This window comes from Phalacrocorax aristotelis, chromosome 2 (assembly GCF_949628215.1).
Source record: "Phalacrocorax aristotelis chromosome 2, bGulAri2.1, whole genome shotgun sequence".
NCBI classification, from domain to species: domain Eukaryota; kingdom Metazoa; phylum Chordata; class Aves; order Suliformes; family Phalacrocoracidae; genus Phalacrocorax; species Phalacrocorax aristotelis.
This window is the reverse complement of record NC_134277.1, coordinates 58,307,788-58,329,523: the sequence shown is the minus strand read 5'-3', so window position 1 is coordinate 58,329,523 and position 21,736 is coordinate 58,307,788. Positions and strand designations below refer to the sequence as shown.

General features: G+C 44.3%; 1 protein-coding gene across 1 annotated transcript in view; it reads right to left on the bottom strand.

The window, feature by feature from the left end:
- Positions 1–21,165, bottom strand: part of VOPP1 (VOPP1 WW domain binding protein) — a 66,013-nt gene extending 44,848 nt beyond the window's left edge. Inside the window, exon 1 of the mRNA XM_075083741.1 lies at positions 20,778–21,165. Within this exon, the coding sequence (XP_074939842.1) occupies positions 20,778–20,828 (51 nt within the window). The 5' untranslated portion in view covers positions 20,829–21,165. The remainder of the gene's footprint in view (positions 1–20,777) is intronic.
- Positions 21,166–21,736: the final 571 nt, after the last annotated feature.

Genomic DNA, 21,736 nt, shown 5'->3' with positions numbered 1-21,736 from the left:
GCTGGGTGATCTTCTCCCAGCTGACGCTGGGTCAGTATCTTCACCCACTCAGCATAAGGTGCTTTAGCAGATCATCGTAGCTCATCTTTGAAAAAGTAGGGGGAGACAAGCTTCCTCTCTGAGAGCAACCCAAGTCTAAACTCTATGATATCTCAAGTCTTACTGAAAGAACACAGTCCTGTCTTGATTTCTTGTCTTTTCTTGGTGAAAAACACCACTGTTTCTCCTTCCAAATGCACAATGCATCTCTTTGCCTTTTCTAATAGAAATGCACAACGATATGTACATTAAAAACCAACACACAATCAAACCAAGAGCTCCACCACATAGCCTTCTCTCGAGGTGCACAAACACCATAGGACAGGTGCTAGCCATGTTGCTCAGAAGACACTGGGACAACACAGCCGTAAATGTGGCACAGCTATATAAAACAAAAATTACTTTTAAAGCAAAGTTTTTTTCTAAAAAAAAAAAATAAAGTCATGAAATAAAACTTACTCCTAAACAATAGTGTGAGCTAGAAATCATGCAACAGAAATTCAATTTATGCAGTACAGCTCTTATGAGTCAGTTGTAATGATAAACAGCCTTCCTTCTGATGCTCATGCCACCGAAGGGAGCTGAGCATTTGCTGCAGAAGCAGTACATGTATTCCAACCGTCTTCTGACAGCTGCGCTTATCCACAGTCCTTCAGGCTAAAATCTGTCCATCTCTTCCTACAGGCACACTCAAACAAGCCTCTCAGCACTGCATTTTAGAAATTATGCTAGACTAGTTTCTCTCTCAGTATTGGCACTGAAGGTGAATACATACTGATTTACCTCTTAGCCAGCTCTATCAAAAGCAATGAAGCTTCATGAGGCATGAGTCAATACATACTTTTCAAGGTAGGTTTCATGGACTTTAGTTCTCTCTGTCGAAGTCCTTTACTCCACTAATACCCCATGCAGAGTAAGTTACAACTAAAAGTCAGTAACACTACTGAAATCCAACTTGAACCAATGAGTTATTTTATTACAGTTCTTTAAAAGCTTAGAAATTAAAATTATCTTAAACCTTTGTTTGAGCTCTTTTTCCATATCAGAGGGCAATTTGAAATTTTCAGCAGATACTAGTGACAAATTTCTCCCTTAGGAATTCCTGCTTTCCAAGAAGTGCTCATAGCTAGGAGCCAAAAGTACAGAGAAGGGCAACCACAATGAATAATGAAATAGATCAGCTACCTTTCAAGAAGGGTCTAAAAGATTTTGGAGCCTTCAATTCAGAAAACAGATGCATGGGTGATAGGCAAGAACAAGGTTGAACGCACAGCTGAATGAGGCTGAATACAGAACTATTATTCATCAAGCCCTGTAACATTAGTTTTGATTAATGCCCCTTGTCCTAGCTGGAAATTAGTTTAAGAAGTACTTCTTTACACAGCAGGTAAACAAAATCTGAAATCTGTTACCACAGGAGATTGCAGAAGCCGACAGATTCAAAAGGGACGAGACAAACTGATCGAAGACAGACCCAAAATAGTAACTACATGAAATAAAAAGGGAGCCACACCCTAATATCTCTGATCCAAGTGTTGCATATGTTGGATCATAGGCATGATCAAAGTCTGATTTACTACTAATAATAAATAATTACATAATTCAAATATGAAGGGAATGGACCTCAGACAATGGGCAGTCTCATGGCCTTTTCTGGAAAAGCACCTGCCACCATCCAAGGCAGAGTACAGGTAGAGATGGACTCTTGTCTCACCCATCTTATTTCTTTCAGTCTTGCAGTTACATATATTTCTCGATGCGCAATTAGCAAGAGCTGAACTAATAAACAGCATGAACAGAATACGGCTTTGGTCTGTATCTGAAGGTGACAAGGCAAAAAGCCTTTATAAAGGTGCTAGAAGCAAGACGATGCAATCCCTTTCACAAAGTCCTCAAAGAAATATTCATATTCTCCCAACAGAATAAAGTTAGAAGACAGATTTAAAATGTGCTAGTCTTGACAAAGTCTTTGGAAATAAATCAGGATGGCAGCAATATAGTTTATTTCCTATTTCAAACCAAATAAATGAAATATTAATCAATCAGTATAATCACTGCATAATCACCACTTAATTGAGCTTAACCACTACCACATATCTCAGAGGCAAGCATAAAGTATTAATTACCTAAAACTCACACAACATGAGACACATGATCTCTGACCCTACAAAGAATTTGAGAAACAAACCAACCAGTACATCAAAACACCTTCTGCAAGTTCATACACAGGAAAGTAATCCAGTGTTCAATACTCCATTATTCAGGCTCTCCCTACATAGCTGCAGTCAAAGAATAAAAATCCCATGATTATACAGATTTAAAAATCCATAAACAACCACAAAGATGATCTTATGCCTGCAAGACACAGACCATCCAATTTAACACAACAGCTCTCCAAGTAGGGAGAGCAAGCACCTGGGAAACCATGGGGAATCCATAATTTTAAGATAACATTATGACTGAACTTTGTTTAGAGTTAGAATTCATTTGAAGACAAATCTCAAATCAAAGCTGCGTGCATTTAAATAGGGAGAGTTTACTTATTTCTTGCAAAATGATTACCCAACTTCCAGGATCAAGATGCACCAGAACAAGAACAGTCCTGTGCTGATGAACAAGGAGTTTAAGAGTACTCAATGGCAATGTCTGTAGCTCCTTAAGGCAGAACCCTAACTGTATCAGAAGTCAAGTGCCACCTAAGGTTTTTCTAGCCAAAAGAACCGTTGATGTGATCGACACCATGAAACAGGGAAAAAGAGAACCCCAGAAAAGATACTCTCTCAGAGGGAATGAAACCGATACCTAGGTTTTTTGGTTTTGCCCCCCCCCCCTTTTTTTTTTTTTTAAGTTTCATTAAAGACCTTTAAATTCATTAGCAAAAAAATACAAACTATGAAAGAGAGGGCCTACTGAGAAAGGACCCCCCTATCTCATAGCCAGAACAAGTGTTGCTTGATATGAGAATGAACAACACCGCAAGTGGTAATTCTGTGGTCCTCGGTTCTCCTCCTTACTACTCAATAAAAAGGTCTCAGAAACCCCTTTTTCCTCACCTCTGCTAATCGTAGAATCTGCTCAATTTTATTTAAACCAGCTTTTAATTAAACCAGTTCAGTGAAACAGATATCTGTCTTTTCTATGGTTTTTAATCCATAGCTTCCAAGACCACCTATGAATAGAAGTTGATCATTCCTTAAGCACTAAAAGAAGAAAACGGAACAGAGATCACAAAGAAATGTCCCCAGGTCTGGCAGCAGAGCTGACAGCAGAATCCCGCTTTTGTAAGAGCCACTGCCCCAGCCATGGGGCCATAGTTTCATACTGCTCCCTGTGAAGTATCGTAGATCACACATAAAAACACTGGTTGCAAAAATATCTTCAAATACATGAAGAAATGAGTGAAGTAACTGATTATTTCTAACATAAGCTGAGCTCTAAAGAAATAACATGGGTTTTTAAACTGTCATATCACCATACAGGGCTCTTCTGCACCCAACAAAAGAGTCATCCCCATCTCCAGGATTCATTATCGACTTTGCCGACAGCCTCAGCTGGAGGACAGAGCACTGAGGAGGTGGGAAGTTTGGGTTGCGTTTCTACCCACAGATGTACTCCCTCCAGGTCAGGTTTGAGGCGTATTTGCAAGGCGTAACTGTAGGCAGCTTGCTTCAACACTCCCTGTGCTGCGTCTGCCTGGCGGCAGAAGAGAGGAGTCTTTGGGGACATTGTACAATCTATTTATGCACATAAAATTGTGATCACAGGCTGAAGATAAAAATGCAGGGCTTCTTCCAAGACTAAATCCACAGCATGCAAAAAGGAATCTTGAGTGCCAATTCTACACATTGGTACAATGAACTTTAGGATTGATGTTGTTAATACGCATACTTTTATTTGAAAACCGTTAATCTCTTTCCTTCTAATTTCATTGCATAAAGCCCTTGAATGGTCTCTCTTGACAAAGAGCTGCCAGTGCTATATCAGTCCTGATTTACCATCCCTGTCAATGTCCACAGAAACGTGATTGGAAAACTGGACTAGTTCAGAAAAAGTGTAAGTCATTAGATTATTTCAAAATATGGGGGGGGGGGGGGGGAAACAAAATGGTAAAACAAAACAGCACAAAACCAATTAGAACAGCAGACACAGAAGACCCTTACACAGGAATGTGTAAACTTACCACTTTATGTATTAAACATCCAGTTCCAGGGACGATTTATTAGTTAGATACTTTTTAAAATTTTATTTAAGATTGCCTTAAGATTTTCACTAAAGCAAAAGGACAATACCAAAACGAGCCTCAGCATGAAACCCAAACCCCTACCCCAGTTCCTATCAAGCAGGCAGAAGCTGAGGAAGGTACCGTGAACTGGCACAGCAAGGTCAGCAACACCACAGCCCACAAAAATTTGGTGCTCAGAAAAGACACTACCAACATCCTAAGCCCAAGTGTCATACAGATCTGTTTTACAACAGCCTTTGAGGTTGGGAAGGCATACTAAGCATTGCTTTCTCCACAGCTTTCACTGTACCACCTTCTCCATCCCTCTAGTTATTCAAGGGCAACAGTGATTATTTGAAATAAATCTCTCCAGTGTTGCTACACTCCTTGCCTGGATGTGCAATAACATTCATTGTTATGAGACCCACTTAACGTAAAAGAAGAGGGAGACAGATTTTTATGAGATATGAAATATTTATATTTAATAAATAGCAGCACATGAATTAATTATGTAGTGGCAGGTAAACTCCAGATGGTGCCAGCTTGATCTGAAACTTTAAACAGACATCTTCTGAGAAACCCACTCATATTAGGAAGTTGGGCACGTAACTATTTTGGGGGGTTCTAGAAATGTTTCCTGCATTCCTAAAACAAAACAAAAATATCTTTGTTTTCTTGGCATCTGTTGAGTATCCCAAAAGACTCATCCGCTGAACAGCGAGGCAAGAGAATGGAGGTGGTGGCGATTGTCACCTTGCAGTCAAGATCCACCCGAGCTGGTTAACGTGCTCCGCCAGGATATGACAAATTTGTGTTCAAGTCTCTGTCCTACGCAGGAGGACTCAAACCTCTCACTCTCCTAGAAGTGAATGAATACCAAGCTGCAGGAGGAGACAACATCTCAGATTTTTGTGCTGGCAGTGTTTCTGCTTGAATGAAATGCATAAATATAGGCGCAAATGCCCATCTACACCAGCATCCTATCTCTACCAGGAGACAGTAGCAAAATTTCAGAAACATCACGTAAAAACCAGCAACGACAGAATTGCCTCCTTCTCCAACAGACCCAAGCAGATTCCCAAAATGCCCCACACACGCACTTCTCAAGCCAAGGCCATGCTGTTTAACAGCAACCAGAAGACCTAATGTCTCATCCTTTTTTGTCTTCAATTTCTATGTTCTTCCATCTCTGAAGGGGGTAACTGGAACAAGCACTGCAAACACAGGTCTCCCTCTTCAAAGAGCATCTAAACCACTGAGCTATGGTGTAGCTTTCCACCTAGCTTAGTGCATACTTCCTTTCTATTTTGCACAGACAAGAACAGCAATAATGTCAACAATTTACATAGAGTATACTGGAATTAATCTTTCTCTTGAAGGCTAGGAACTCTTCCAGGAGAAGAGTGATACACACTCAAATCATCCTGAAGACATAAAAGGAGATAAAACTGGCCTCCCACACCCTGGGTGAATGCCAAGCTTTTCAGAAAAAAGTTCCACTCTCCTCTGACCACATACTGTAAACCTATACTTTCAATTTCTTAGCTTTCAGAAGTATTTAAACAAAACCAGCCTTTTTAAAGTGCTGAAACTGTTTCGATGTGCTGTTATTTCTGTTTTGACTAAAACTACTCAGTGGCATTGACCCCTTTTGCAAAACTTTAGACTATCATAGGACTGCATTTTTCAGTGAATAATTCATTAAAAGCAAAAAAACCAAACCCAAAAAACCTCAAGCCCAAGCATTATTTCTTGTACTATTTCAGTGTGTGTGAATCCAGCACTAAGAAGACAACAGTAAGTTAAACAGATTTAGTCAGCTATCCAAAGAGGTGGGATGCATGTGAAGACTTTTATTTGTTCATATTCTACCCACATAAATGTTGCCATCAGTAACAGTCTGAGGCTAATTAGATCAACAGAAAGTCATGAAGTCAAGTATAAAATAAAGGATAAAGATGCATATAGGATAAGAGTCTGGAAACGTCTATTGATCTCAGATTCATTACTCACAGGATGCACTGAACAAACATTAGCATGACAATTTAATAATTCCACAAGGAGAGAACTCCCCATCCAAGAATTTTCCTCCAGACCATTCATGTGGCTGGATGGATTAATCTCATCTACAAGATGTCTAGCATGGAACTTCCAAAAATGCCCGTTTTTAGAAGTCCATATAAAGGAAGGGCTCATTGCAAAGCATGCGCTTACCTAAGCCAAAGCAAGTGTTTACTGTGAAGTCAATGCAGTTTCCTTGTACTGCACTGGACTAAGAAACCATGAGTCAGAAATGTTAAGCTTCTGATTCTGCCACTGACACTCTGCATGACACTTTCTCCTCATGAACCCATCTGTACAACAGCTATGCATCTGGCCTGGATGTGACTGGAACATGCTACAGCACATTTCATATTTCTTAAATACTGTGGAATCCTTCTGTGAAAGGTGCCAGATGAGCACACTTATTGTCATTACAAATAATTGCAAAAGTTTAGTTTCCCATAAAAATCTAAGTACTAACTGTCTGAGACTTCTGAAGCATAACAGCCCGATTTGTTCTTTATTTGATTGCTTGTGTTTGAATAAAGCATGAAGAAGTACCGTAAACGTACAAATAGGTTTCATCTAACGTAGAAGACGGATATTTGGAGAAGCCGTTACCACAAATACAGCAGATATCAAAGTCTAGGACATCATTAAGAAAGAGTTGCTCCTCTAGAACAACGTACAGCACTGAAGTAAAAAGGAACAGTGATTCTTATTTTTTTTTCCTCTCCAGTTAGAAGAGCTAGGTATTAAAATCAGGTCCATAATTTAGTTTTGCCACCTTCAGTGTGTGTTCTAGGAAGAAGCGTCTGGGCATGAGCACCACCACTGTCCCTGCAGCTCCGGGTACGCCCTGAAGATAGAAGCCGTGCACAGCACAGCGGCAGGACACCAGCCCCGCTCGCTGTAACCATTACACCAGCTCCGCAGGCACTTCAGTGCCAAGCTGACACACGTACAGCTCCCAGGCACAAAGGTGGTACATCCCTGCCATTGACTTGCAAAAACACCCGCCAGGCTGAAGGACAGCCAAGTCCAGACAAATCTGGCAAGCCTGCATAGACAGGGAGATCAAGCACCTTGGAGGAGTCATTTGTTCACGTGGACAGCTTCCCAGTCAGCTCCTTCCTCGAGACCCCCGTGTTTACTACCCTTACAAGCAAGGCAGTCCCGTTCGAGGTGGTGTCCAGGGAGTCACTAGCCATGTTATGCCATTCCTACTGCTGTGAATAAGGTTGCTGAGCTTTCTCTAGGCAGTATCAGGAAACCCAGTATTAATTGTCCCTTCATAACCTTGCTTCACATCACGTTTAAACAGTCTCACTTGAAGGAAGGCCTTTTTACAAAGGGCCCCTGTTTCCAAGCCACTCTAGATCTTTTTTAAAAGCTTGTTGCAGGAACATTTCAAAGGAAACTTCTTAAAAGTTATTAAATTGGCTCCATTAGGCACTTCCAGACAGTGGGACATTTGCAGACACTGCTAATTTTTTTGCTCCATCAGACTTGCTTTTAGAAATCTATTTAACTGAACTTGAACCTCTGTGAGAAATTTAATATCTTTACAGTCTATTTTCTTGGAAGGGAGCAAATTGCCAATTAGGATCAGAGTTAAAACTCCAAAACACATAACCTATTATCCTCCTCCCACCAGTGAGAGTGCTGCCATCAAATCCAATAGAACTGGTACATACCAGCTGAACCCCAGCGTTTCTGCCATGAACTAGCAACCCATGTTATCAAAGCCTGCATCTGGAGCTCCCAGAACATAGAAGAATATACACTCCTGCTAAAATTAATCAGATTATACATGCTGCATCCAATATTGACAACAAAATCAAAACCTTGCACAACGCCCCTGCTCCAGATCTAAAAACAGCTCTCATACCTGTTTAGACCGTATTTATATATCTTGAGCCCTCCTATCCATTTGAAACTAAGAAATAACATTTTCCTTTGATCCTAGGCAGGAGCTTACAGACGTATCTCTCATTAATGTTGATGTAAATGAGATAAAACCAGTTAAACTGAAATGGTAACAAGTTACTATAGTAGATTAATTTGGTCTTCCTCCTCTTTTCACTACTTCACACTTGACTGTCAGTCCCATTAGGACTATTCTTATTGTATCTGCACAGTTGCAAATTAAATAGTTTTCACCTTACAGAAGCTCCCACAACAGCTTTCACACATCCTTACATGCTCTTGCACAAAAACTCTCAACTTAACTCACATCTTTCTTCCAGATGTGTAGTTTGAGGCTGAGAAGTCCATTAAACATCTGAGAATTTACAAGGTATCATAATAATTTCATATTACCCATGGCCTGTGCCTGCCCATGTTCCCTAAAGTTCACAAAAAGCTTACTAGCTGCACGAACAGTCTCCTCTGCCTACTTTCCGTCTACATTATGCAACAACCATATGTTTATTAAAAACATTCCCCTAACAGTCCTTTGCCCTGACAGCAACAGCAGCATATTCCAGGGTTGATGATACCCTACTAGAAAAAGGAGGCATAAATACGAAGGAGAAGGGGTATGTACACAGGGCAGCCCACTGTAACAAAGGGTCATGATGCTGCAAAGGGACTTCTTGGGAAAAGCAGCAAGCTGAACCCTCAAATCTTCATCCTAACATACAAAAAGGAAAAACGCAAGGAAACAAATATTCAGGCAAAAGGGACAGGATGGAAACCTGTATTTCTTTCAAGTAAAATGAATATATATATACAAAAATATTTTTTTAATCTGTATCAAACGTTTAAATGCAACATAAGAGAAATGGATTTACAGGGCACTTTTAAGTGCAGATGGCATGGCCTCAAGAATAGACCTCTGCAAACAGGGGAGAGTAAAGAAACTATGGGAGAGGCAAAGTCCACGTGGGAAGTGGATGTGTCAGGGCTGAATCGTAGATGGGAATGAAGAAAGAAGAGGAAAGTACAGAAAAAAAATACAGCCTTTTTAAAAAAGCTAACGGGGACTGAGAACCCAAGGAATTGGAAACCATTGCAAACTGCATTTCTGCTAATCATGAAATCAGTAACACACAAAAAGAGAAGAAAGCCACCCTTGGCCAAGAGGGGTGGAATGACAGTCTGGAGCAAGGCCGGAGAAGGAGGAAACAAGGTGAGAGCTGTAGGTGAAGAGAGGATTATGTGGCAGCTTGAAGAGAAGGTTAAACTGCTTGAGTTTCAGGCAGCAAGAGCCAATAAAGCAATTGAAGGTAGAGATCATGTGGCTGGAGCAACAAGAAAAAGTGACAACTATACTGTCAGGACAGTGTACAAGGCAGGGAAAGAAAAAATCCACAACACCAAGAATAGGGGAAGCCAGGAAAAGGAAACAAGATAAAACACAAGAAAAAACAGCAGCCACCTAGACTCCAGCAGTGGAGCCGAGAACTGCAAGAACATTTTCAGAGTGAGGACTGATGTTCCCAGATGAATCACCAGTGCTCAGAGAGCTCCTTTTACTCGCTTCCTTTCCCCACCACAGCCTCTCAGCCCCTTCCCACCTTCTCCCAAGCTATCCTTAACTCACTCCTCCACTACCTTCTCAGGGCTAAGAGACTGCAAGGAACGGCATGCATCTCCTCCCCCATGTCTCCCTGAAGACTTCAGTTAGCACTACAGGAGCTCTCACTGGCTTTGGCTATATCTGATTTTTTTGAGTCGTCTTCCCTTCTGCAAGTGAGGGATAAACCCATGAGCAGAGACACAGGTAGGAGCTGGACTGAAGTACACATGGTCTTCTCAGTCATCTCAAAGCAGCCCAGGAGTCTCCTTGCTCCTCACTAAGATCCTGGAAACTGTCCAGCATCCCCCAAGATACCTCACGGGAGGTACTGGCAATTTCAGCACAAAAAAAGATACTCTGGGAGGCAAGAGAAAGCAAAACCAGCCCAAATTCACAGAGAAGCAACACGTGTTCCCTCCTCCATCATCTGCTCTGCCTATGCATTGCATATCGTCGTAAGGATGCCACCAACAGCTAGCACAGGTTCATCAAGAGCCAAGAAAACTTACAGTCAGAGCAGTTTTACACCTTCACTGTACCTGCACAGCAGGTCATACCATGCTACGGGACATGAGGAACAGGAGCTGATGCGTCTCACCAGAGCACCACAGGGGCCGCAGAGCCGGGGATTCTCAGTGCAAACATGCACACATCAGGTGTCAAGTATTTCACCGCACGCCACAGCCTGGCACCTGCAGTTTCCAGTCCTTAATCACTGTGGATGGCTATCACAGAAATAAATGCATATTCACAAGCTATTCTTAGCATTCACCGGAGAGGCGATTACCAAATTACCCGGTTACATAATCTCTTTTATATAATCACGACTATGCTCTTCTCCTTATGCAACATGGAGGGCAACCACGGCCAGCTGAAGTAGCTCCTTCCCCAAGGACAGCTGTACTGGCAGCACCATGGGCGGATGTGCTGGCTATCACAGGTACATGGATGAGTGACAGCAAGAGCCAACTCAAGCTAACCAAGTTTTTCAGAAGCAGCGATGTACAAACATCTGCCTTTGGCCTGGGGAAGACATGAGCATCCCTGCCTGCACTGCTCCAAAAGATGTACGGTGCAGAGATCACCTCCACCTCAGGGTGGTCAACATAAAGTCAGAAGTGCACGGCACCCCCCAAGCAGCCTGACCCAGCGCTTGGTAGAAGCAAGTGGGATGTCTCCATTGACTTTTAATGGGCTTTGGACGGCACCCAGGATTAGGGCTTTAATAAAAATAGGAGGTCAAGATTACTACAGAATTAAAACAAGCTTAATCCAAATGCCCCTGGCTTTGTGCCATAGCCATGTCCACAGTTTCCATGCACAGGGAAAGCCAGGCAAAGCTGCAACCAAAATGGGTTCCCACAGAGCGCCTCCTGACAGGCGTGCACACGCGGGGAGCTGGCAGTATGGGTCAGCATAGCCACTCTGGGAAGTTTCACCCTCTGTAATACTTTGGGCATACCGCAATGCATCTTCTAAGCATTTTCAGGATCTCATCCAATGCCTTCTAGGAACACTGCAGATATCTATGCAGACAATTGCCAGCTATGGGGTGTAATGAGACCCAGCTTACTAATGTTTACACAGTGCTTTAATAAGCCAGCATCAAAAGTGTTACCTGCAGTAAATGAGAAGCACATTTTAAGTCCTGGCTTTCAGAAAATACAGCCACTGAGATCTGCAGATCACCTGTGAATCCTGGGACACTTTTCCATTACCACACTGCAAGTTCAGCGTTAAGCTCAGCAAGCTATGTGCTGCTGCCATTATGGGAAAACCCCAAAACTGTGAAGCCCCTCAACAGCAAGGCATTAACACTGCTAAAAAAAAATCAAGTCCTATTTCTGTAAATACCAAATGAATAGAAGACAGAACAAAATAACAATTTTGATCTCAATTCACCTTTTCTGAATGACACTCAAATCCAAAGGCATCTACCTTAGCTTTTTCTCAGGGTTACACAGCTGGTAGAATTTGGCCATTATTTGGCACTTACTGCCTCCTCTGCTCCCTGGTTTCCCTAGAAACACAGGTCATTCCAAGCAATATGCAGGCAAACCCCCAGCCTCAGCATGGCACGATATGCTTTATGCAAGGACACATGTGAACAAGTTTGGGAATAGAGACTGCTATTGTTACAGCCCCAGGAAAAATAATGAAGCAGCTTAATGTTATCTTACACTCTCTCAAACTATGGGATGACCCAGATTTGAAGAGGTTTAACCCAAACCCATACGCTATTATTACTTCTGTATGACAGCTGGGGGATGCAAGTTGCCTTAGTCAAAAAGCAGACCAGAGTTTTGCCAGTCCTTCACGAAGAACCCCACTGAAAAATGTTAGAGACCGTTGTGACAGCACTGCTGATAGCTCGGGACCAGCAAGCACCCTCAGCACTACTGCTGCTAAAACCACTGAAAATAGTGATCCTTGTTAGGGATATTTCTTTGGGATAGACAAGACAGCACTCAAGATAGGAGCAGCTGATGTCAGCCTTAAAAAGAAAAGCAAACAATTTAAAAGTAGATTTAAGACTTCTCACATAGCCCTCCTTCCCCCCACCCCCTCCACCCCTATTTTTTTTTAGGCTAGACAACTGGCTGACCATTTGAAAGCAGCATGTTCAGGGAGGAAGGTTTCCTTCTCTGTTTTGGACTGAAATCCTGCCAAACTTAATGGCATTTGCACAAACGAAGGTGGACGCTTACACCCATTACCCTTCCTGTACCAGGCTGAATCCACTGCTCCAAATGTGGTGGGGAAGTAGGGCCCTGACATGGAAACTCACACTATAAGAGAGCCAGCAGTGAATTCCTGGATCTCACTTACACCAGTATTGAGATAATTATCTGTAGCGATGAGCAACACATTTCTTCCCCTGAGGAGCAGAAATGAAAGGAAACACTTGCTTGACTCATCCTTGCCTGGTTCTTGCACCAAGAGCTGAAGCACGCTTAGTCACCTGCCACAGCGAGAAGCGCCTGCACCAACTTTTCGCATTTACAGAGATATTATGGGGAAAGCAGAAAGGAGTTTGCCATGTTAACAAGTTCTTCATCCACTTCAGTGAAGAGATTTCATAAAATTGGGAGAAATGAAATCCTGAGTTAGACCTGGGCAATTCCCCAGGTAGAGACTGCTACACTGTCTGTTATCATACCACCATGCCCAAACAGGAGTCACTGTACAGTACAAGCACTTTAATTTCAATCTGTTGTGTTGACACTAAAGGGACTGTACTAAAACCAGCATGGTATAGACAACTGAACTTTTCTGGTTAGGCAAGGCATGTCCCCTGTCCAGAAAGGGAGAAATACAGACTCAGGCTAGGACACACAAGATAATTTTGTTGGCCTACCTTCATCCATCAGGTGTGCAAAAAGACACAACCGTGCCAGCCAAAAAAAACCAAGTTCACAGCAACTTAAAACAAGCCTGTCTTTGCCACTAGAGCCATTGGCTTTTTTTTTTTTTTTTTGGCTAGTATATATTCCCTGACAGAGCTCCAAATTTCTTAAGACTTAACTTTCTAGATCACAGGCATCCTAGCAGCTCTTAACCCCATGGTAACACAAGTCCATCACTGCAACTACACTGCTGCCAACACCGAGCTAAGCAGAGTAGGTCTAAAAAATCATCACCCTCTCTTGAGCGGCAGTGCCATTGAGCCCCAAGAACATGATGATGTGTGCAACAAAATACTCCCCTCACATCAAGTGTAAGGCTGTTAAACCATATGCTGCCCATGGTCTGCTGTCAGTGAGACCTCTGCTACCCTCCCCCATGCTCACATTCCTCTCATATTAATTTCATTTCAGTGTTCTCCAGTTCTTCCTCCTCTAAGGGAGGATCCAAGCAGACTGGAATGCATGTAACTAGAAAGGCTTAAAAATACATTAAATGTATTTGCCTTAACTTAGTGTATTGGAAAGACAGATTTGTACAGGTATGGGCTGCATACTTCCAGTCCATGATGCTCACCTCTAATTCCACCAGTGCAAGAACTGAGAAGGAAGGATCCACTCTCAAAACTACTGCCAGCTATTTAGTTGCACGATGCCCACCAATATCAGAGGTGGGAGAGCAAGCCAGTTGGCATGCCATCATTCCTACTCTGGCAGGAAAGGAACAAGCTGCTCAGAGAGTGCTCAAGTGCAGCCAAGGCTAGAATCAGGCCATGCTCCCACCACCCTGCTTCAGCACCCTCCAAAAACGGCCACTTTCTACCATCATTGAACTTTGAATCTAAGGTAAAGATCACTTCATGATCACTTCCAATGAAAGGGATGCAGCCAAGTTGTTCGTTTTGTTTTGGTTTTTTTATTCCCAGACCTCCCAATGAGACAAGCAAAGGGAATGACACACTGGAGCACTGCTGGGTTCACAGTTACCCACCAGCTGGACTGGAGGACAACGGTCCCTCCCATGCTGCAGCTGATAGTGGACCTTCCCTGGGGGTATGGTCTCCAGACACAACCCTCTCCTGTCCCACAGATGAGGAAGCTGAGGAGGTCATTAGTTCTAGGTTGAGAACTTCTGCTCTGACAGACACTTGGCAAGTTATGTGGGAAAACAACATGACACCATATGGAGAAGTTAGTCTTATCTAACAGCATCTTTCAGGGGAAAACAAGAAACAGAGTCTGCTAGTCTTCCCTTCTAGCACTGCATGGAAAAGGTGTGTAGGATTTTCTTTGTTAAATGCAATATTGTCTGTCCTGTAGCTCCTGTTAGGTGGTATCTAACGTACTGAAATAACAAGTGTGCTACCAAAATGGAGTCCCACTCCAAGCCATACATTCCCTCTCCTCCTTTGCAGGAAGTTTCATGATGCTACCACTTTGCAAACTTCTGCTGAACCAGTGGAAAACTATACCCTCTCAATTTTTTCTCCATCCTTTTTTTGGTGGCTTAGACTTACATACGATCAGGGGGTTGATAAGATTCCTCCACAGCCGTGGCAGCACACAGCCAGCAGAACAAGGGGTTAGGGATCACCCTTGCCAGCAACAGCCCACCCCTGCATTGGATCAGAAGCAGATTAAGAAACCACTTCTTGCCAGTCCTTTCCTTCTAAAAATCTACCAGACTGAAAGCTGAGTCACTGAGAAAGAGGAAGAGATTTTTAGTTGAGTTATTTAAAACATGGGTTAAATTGACACCTATTTAGCGTGAAGCCAAAGACACACTTGAGACGAAAGACATTTTTAACTCAGCAGTGAAAACTTTTCCACTTAATATGTGAAAAACCTGTCAAAATACATTGTTTTCAAAAAGAAAAAACAAAAAACAATAAAAGAAAAATAAAAGGAAAAAAAGGAAGCATTCAAACCAACCGAGACTCCCCTCTCACGCTCCCTGAAATACCAAGCACTGTATTTCATCTCATGTATTACCTTACTTAAGTCAGGAAAGTGATAACATCCACTATTTAAGACCTTATCTTTCTTTTGTCTTGGAAGTGCTGTTTAACGCCCACTATCCCAGCCTTCAGACAGACCTAAGATTCATTACCCATAAGGCACTATTCAAGCAAAGAAAAAGAAGATCATTTTAGAAAGGCTTTGCCTCTTGTTAGTCAGAAGAAAGTTTGTATTCGCTGTAATAAACCCTAACAGGATTTCAACAAAGCCTTCAGCAAAGCACAAAAACTGTAGAAACAGCTGCGTTGATGAGGATACAAAGTAATGCAGCACCTTCAAAAATTAGGCTTAAAAATTTAAAAAATGCTTCCTTTCTGTAATTGTTTTTATTTATATGGATTTTACTTTTTACCACAACAGATTTGAAGTACATTCGTAGGCACCTTGTCTCAGCAAGAAATAAGAAATTTTAATTTAAAATTCTGTAGCTTGAGCTCAGGCATTAATCCGTTCCTGCCTGTAAACTCAGCCTACGCAGATGAGCAGAGCAAACATGTATGTGGGCATGCTTATTCCAGTTTTCCTAAGCCTCTTCCTAGTGGAGTAAACTAAAATAAATTTGCATTAAAGCAAAGAGAATTTCCATTGAGCCTTTTATCACTGATTTTAGCAAAATCCATTTTCAAAGAGCAGCTGAAGTCTAAAGGCTTGCTTTGGTCAAGTTTAACAGATCCCACCAGACACCTGCATTAGCTGAGTGGGAAGTACTGAGATAAAAAGAGTACTTCCTTTTTATAGATAAAGCATAACTGAAGGTGCTAAACATTTTTGACTGCTATAAAAAATATAAGCAGGTTTTATAGATGTTTTTTCTGATGAACAAAAAAAAAAAAAGCAGGCCCAAAAGAGCCCACAGCATAGCTATTCGCACCTCCCCTTAGAGGATGCAAATGGCACTCAGCCACCATTCCCGTACTGTGGCGAACACGAATCCGTCTCCTCCTCAGCAGGAGCAAAGTGAGAAGAGTGTGCAAGCTCAGTCCTCCTGCCTGAAAATCACAGCCCATCTCACTGCTGTCAAGAGGCAGGGAAGATTTGCCAGCACCAGTTGGATCCTCAAACTATAAATCATAAGTAAGCTCTTTCCTGCCTTTGCTCAGCAATGCAATAGCTGCTTTCCAACTGGCTGAAGGAGGGTAAGAAAAAAAAAATCCAAAAATTGTTTTAAGCTGCTAAGCCCCTACATAACTAAACCCAACAGGCAGGAGAGGGTTAGTGGACACATCAACACTAACAACCCCCTTGCAGAATTTCTGGGATAGACTTTTCCCCATCAGTTTAGAGAGGATCATTCCTCCTACCACCCACTGACACAATGCCCACAAGAGTTAAAACATCAATAGGACAGCATCAGCAGACTTCCACAGAGGGAGACACCATAGAGACAACCACCCTAGTGTACATGCACATTTGTACATTCAAGGGTACGTACATTCCTGTAATTTGTACGTAAGGACAGTTAATGGATAGAAAAAAGTACCAGAAACTGGGGGTGGAGTGTGTTTCCCCATACTCCCCACAACTTACTGAACTCTACCTGTACCTACTATGATCAAAATGTTGCCCATCTTAATGTGCTTGTACAAGGGTGGGGGGGGGGGGGGGGGGGGAGAACCAAAACCTCTAGTTTGAATAGATTGTAGGGCAGAGATTTTAGCTTTATCTTATTTGCTAAAATCTGTTCTGTTGAAGTCCACTTATAAAAATAATAGTAAAAACCTCCACACAGCAGTTACCCAAGTGGGAATCAGCTAGCCAACTTTACTTTTATTTAAACAAATCTTGTATGACAGACTGTCAGGAGTGTTTGAATTTTATTTCAAGATAACATATTTTGCTGTTCATATGACGTCCATTCTTTCATTCTTTACAAAAGGCACTTGACTTTTTTTGCAGTATCTTTTATCTGACAAATTAACAAGAACCAACCATCCAATTATCAGTATTTCTATCAGCATCCATGTTATAATTTTTAGTAATGAGAAATCGAGCGTGTAGAAATACAAACGCTAGTATTTCCAATAGTGATGATCTAAATTTTGTACAGCCATCTGGAAACATAAATGGTGGGTTTCTCACCCACTTCTCACACCACCTCCAGCAACTACCACAGGCCTCAACTTACCTTAATACAGAGCACGGTAAAGCTTGACTGAAATATTCAGGCAGTTACATTAGCTGCTAGGTTCCTCTGGACACACTATATGGGCCAACCAGAAGCTTAGGCACCTAAAATTATTCAACAGCTTTGAAAGTTGAAGCTATCCAGCAAGCCACTCAGCAGCAGTAACAGTAACACACTTTCTTTATTACCGCTGCAGCGGTGACAGGGCCCTTTACCAGGCTTAAACAGCTGAGCTGAGCCTCCCCATCCTTGAGCTGAGCCTCACCACTCTCTTCCACCCAGCACTTCCGCAAGTGCCTTTTTTTCCACACCAAGATACCTGGTGCCCTCATTCAGGCTGAAAATAAGCTCACTTCGTCATCAAGGGGGTGTGGGGGCTGCTTGTTTGGTTTTATTTTTCCCATCCCAAAGACAATGCTGTCCTTTAAAGTCACATTTAGGCTCAGACAGCCAAAGCCCTTGGCATGTCTGATGAAAGAAAAGCAGAAAATATTGATATATACCCTGAACAGACATCACTTTAAGGACTTCCTCAAAGCTTTTAATAAAATTGAGAGCCATCTACTCATACAAAACTGAGACAAAAACACAGCCCTGTCGGTGGAACCATGAGCCATGCTAGCGAGTGAGACTACTAGCTATTAGTGAATATTGAAATCACACACCCCAGTACTACAGGTCTACCAGATATCCAGGGTCCTCGTGAAAAAGCATGTTTCAGGCAACTGCATTTAATAACACACTGCTACCCCCAAGTAGCCAAATTAACTTGAAAAAGATGGATGATGATTCAACAGTGTTCATTTCTAAATCCTGCTTTCATAACGATGCCTTCAGCTGTCTTCATGAAAGCACCCCTGAGTGCACCCAAGTGCCTTCCGCAGCCCTTCAGTCCCTCTTTTACATCTTCTGCCTCTACATCAGGAACAGCAAACCATTACTTCTCCATGTGACTGTGGCACAGTCAGTTAACTGACTAGGCTTCAACCTGAAAGCCACAAAGAAGCATTCCCCACATCCAGTCTCACCCCTACCTTGAACGCGATGTATGTTTACTTGTGAAGGAGTTTATACTCCTTTCATTCATATAACCAGAAACAGCATTTTTGAATGCACACGGACAAAAAAAAAAAATACACTAGTGTTTTGCAACAAGTATTTTGGGTAATTTAAGCAAGGAGAACTTTAAACATCAGTAAACTACTGCAAATTGCTCTGAAGGGCTAGATAGCTTCCTCCCCGACCCTGCCCATTATTTGGTTAAGTGTCTTTTGCAAAACGCTGAATGAAAACTATATTCCTTAGCTCACGCTGTGTTAAAGATTAACTAAGATCACGTCAAAGCTGCAAAAAGATTTTTAAAAATTGTAACAATGCTATTTCAGGTAATCACCAGCGTGGAAGTTAGTGCAGAAGGCAGCAAAAGTTTCAAATACCAAACACCTTCTAAACAACCAGCTCTCTCTGATTCAGTTATTTAAACCCTCGGCATTTTGTTTTTGGGACTTTTTCCCATACAATACAACTTAAAACAATTTGTAATACTTTTTATTTACATAACATCTCATTTAAAAAGGTATCCTAAGGACTTCCAAAAAAGAAAAAAAAAAATCCACAAAACCAGATGGCAAAACAAACATTCTAGATTGAAAGAAAAAGGAAAAAAACACCGCACAATTAAAACCAGTATAAAAGCTTGAATAACAGCAACATGGGCTACGTCCAAAGAGGATTTATGCAAATAACTTTCTTCAGGCACGCAGGATCTTTTTCAGCGGAATACGTGTTAGAGAGCTGAGACATCTAATCAAACAGATCCTGGAGGGGTGAAGCCTTTCACACTCTCAGATGAACAAATCCCCTCTGGGAAATGCCAGTGCCCGTTTCATTTAATTGACATTTTGCCATTTGTGCTTTCTGAAGAGCTTCTGCAGAGTCAAGGAGCAATTGTGGACCAGGCTCTGGGCCAGGTTTACAGCCAGGGTAATGAGACACAGCCCAATTAAATTGAAAAGAATTACATTTATTTACATTAAATGGTGATTGTCATCCGAGTGTTTTAATGGGATGATGCTGGATGACATAGTGGGCAACATACCAGAAATTGTTTGTCTGCGTAGGTGGCATAAACATGTAGTAAACATCATTCTCATGAATTATATCCATTACTGAAAACAATCATTACACAGCCAGCACTCTAGTTTCCACATATGGGTTTGATGGTGTGTTGATTTTTTAAAAAAATAATTAATCTTCTGCCTAAACTGCTCCATCACAGAGGCAACACAACGCTCCACCCCTCCCAGCTAGACTGCCTCTGGGCTTTAGAGAGGTAAAGACTTACCTAAGACAAGCCCATGGGCGTCTCTGAAGCCACCCCAGCACGCTGCCATCCTATGTGTCCTGGTGCGGTGGCAAAGCTGCCGCCGGGAGCTACACATGGCAGCGTGCCCGTCACGAACCCGTCCCAGTGCCCCCCAGCCTGCCCCCAACCCAGCCCCAAGGTTAAACCGAAGACCAAGAGGCAGCTCGTCGCCAGACAACATCTATGGATCTGCCTGTTAAAAAAGGGGCTGGGAAACCAGCCCCATGACATAACTGCGTGGCACAAATTCCCCCCCCCCCCCCCCCATTAACGTAAGCTGCGCTAATATTTTTATTTTCTTTTTTTTTTCCTTCGCACGTATGTTGGAACTACTAAAGCTGCGCTACCGAGGCTTTCCGAGAAGTTTAACCACACAGCTCGGTGCCACCACGGCTCCTCCTGAGCTGATGCCGCCACACCTCGACCTCGCAATGTACGTTTTGTCCACACAAGGATACTTAAAACAGAAATAAAGAGATGCACCTTCCATTTAACCCTTACTGACAGGCGCACGTTTCGCGCCCCTTGGAGAGCCAGCCAGCCTATTAGGAAGGGACAGCTTCCGACAGCTTGCGCCCCTGCCCACAGGTCCCGCGTTTCTCTGCTCCAGCACATCACAGATCATCTTTTTCCGCTCCCGCAACGAAACATTAAAAAGCAAGCAAGCCGGGTCGCTGCGAACAGCCCGAACTACTGCACCCCGGCAGCCCCTCGGGCAGCAAGCGGGGCTTTGCCCAGCCCGGCCCCGCACCGCACCGCTGCGCCCACGCACTCCTCGCCGCACACTGCCCCGGAGCTTGTGGAGCCAAGCCCGTCCCGGCAAGGGCAGCAACCCCAAAATGAACACTGTCACACCACCTCTCACGCACAACCCCGCCCGGGTACGGACTGCCAGCTTCCCCCCGCCGGCCGCGGAGCTCCCGGTCGCGACTGACGGCAAATCGCCCCGCCGCCGCCCCGGGGCGAGCCCGCCGCCCTCCCGAGGCTGTGGGGGCCGCCGCGGGCAGGGCAGCGCTCCCCTGCCCGGACCACCTCACCTCCCACAGCAACGAGAGCAGCAGCGCGACCCCGGGCTGGAAGCGGTTCATCTCTTCTCCTCCTCCTCCTCCTCCTCCCGCGGCGACGGCGGGCTCGCCCCTGCCGACTCAGGCGCGCACGGGCGCTGTCAGCGGCGCCATGCCCGGCGGCGGGGGGATGGGGTGGACGGGACGGGACGGACACGGACACAGGCACAGCGGGGCAGCGAGCAGGGCGGGCTGACAGACAGCCCGGGGGAAGGGGCGGCGAGAAACCCGCGCCGGGGGCAGAGGGACGAGGCGGGGTAAAGCGGCAGGGCGGGGACGGAGGCGGGGAAGCCTCGCAGCGGGGCGAGGGCGGGCTGACCTGCCGATCTCCGCCGCCGCGGCGGCGGCCGGGCCCGAGCGGGCAGCGCCGCGGCGAGGCGAGGCGGAGCGGAGAAGGGCAGCGCGGCGCTGGGGCGGGCGGCACAAAGAGCCTAGGCGCCGCGGCGGCTGAGGGCGGGAAGAGGAGCCGGCCCGCCCCGGCGCCGCCCCGCACCGCTGCCCGGCCCCGGGGGGTCGGTGGCGGCGGCGGCAGGGGGCGGGGGGAGATGCCCCGGCTGAGCAGCACGGCGGCCTGCCCAGGGCGGGTCGTGCGGGGTCCCCGGGGGAGGTGACTAGCTGGTCGGGGTGTCTCGGGTGCCGGCTCCGAGGATGAGGAGCAGCGTCGTTGGAGTTCAAGCAGGCCAAGTGTAGGTGAAAGGAGGTGACGCTCCCCTCTGCCCCACTCGTGACACCCCAGCCGAGTGCTGTGTCCAGCTCTGGGGTCCCCAAGCACAAGACAGACACGGGTCTGTTGGAGCGGGTCCAGAGGAGGGCCACGAAAATGGTCGGAGGGCTGGAGCACCTCTCCTATGAGGACAGGCTGAGAGAGCTGGGATTGTTCAGCCTGGAGAAGAGAAGGCTGCAGGCAGACCTTATTGCGGCCTTCCAGTACT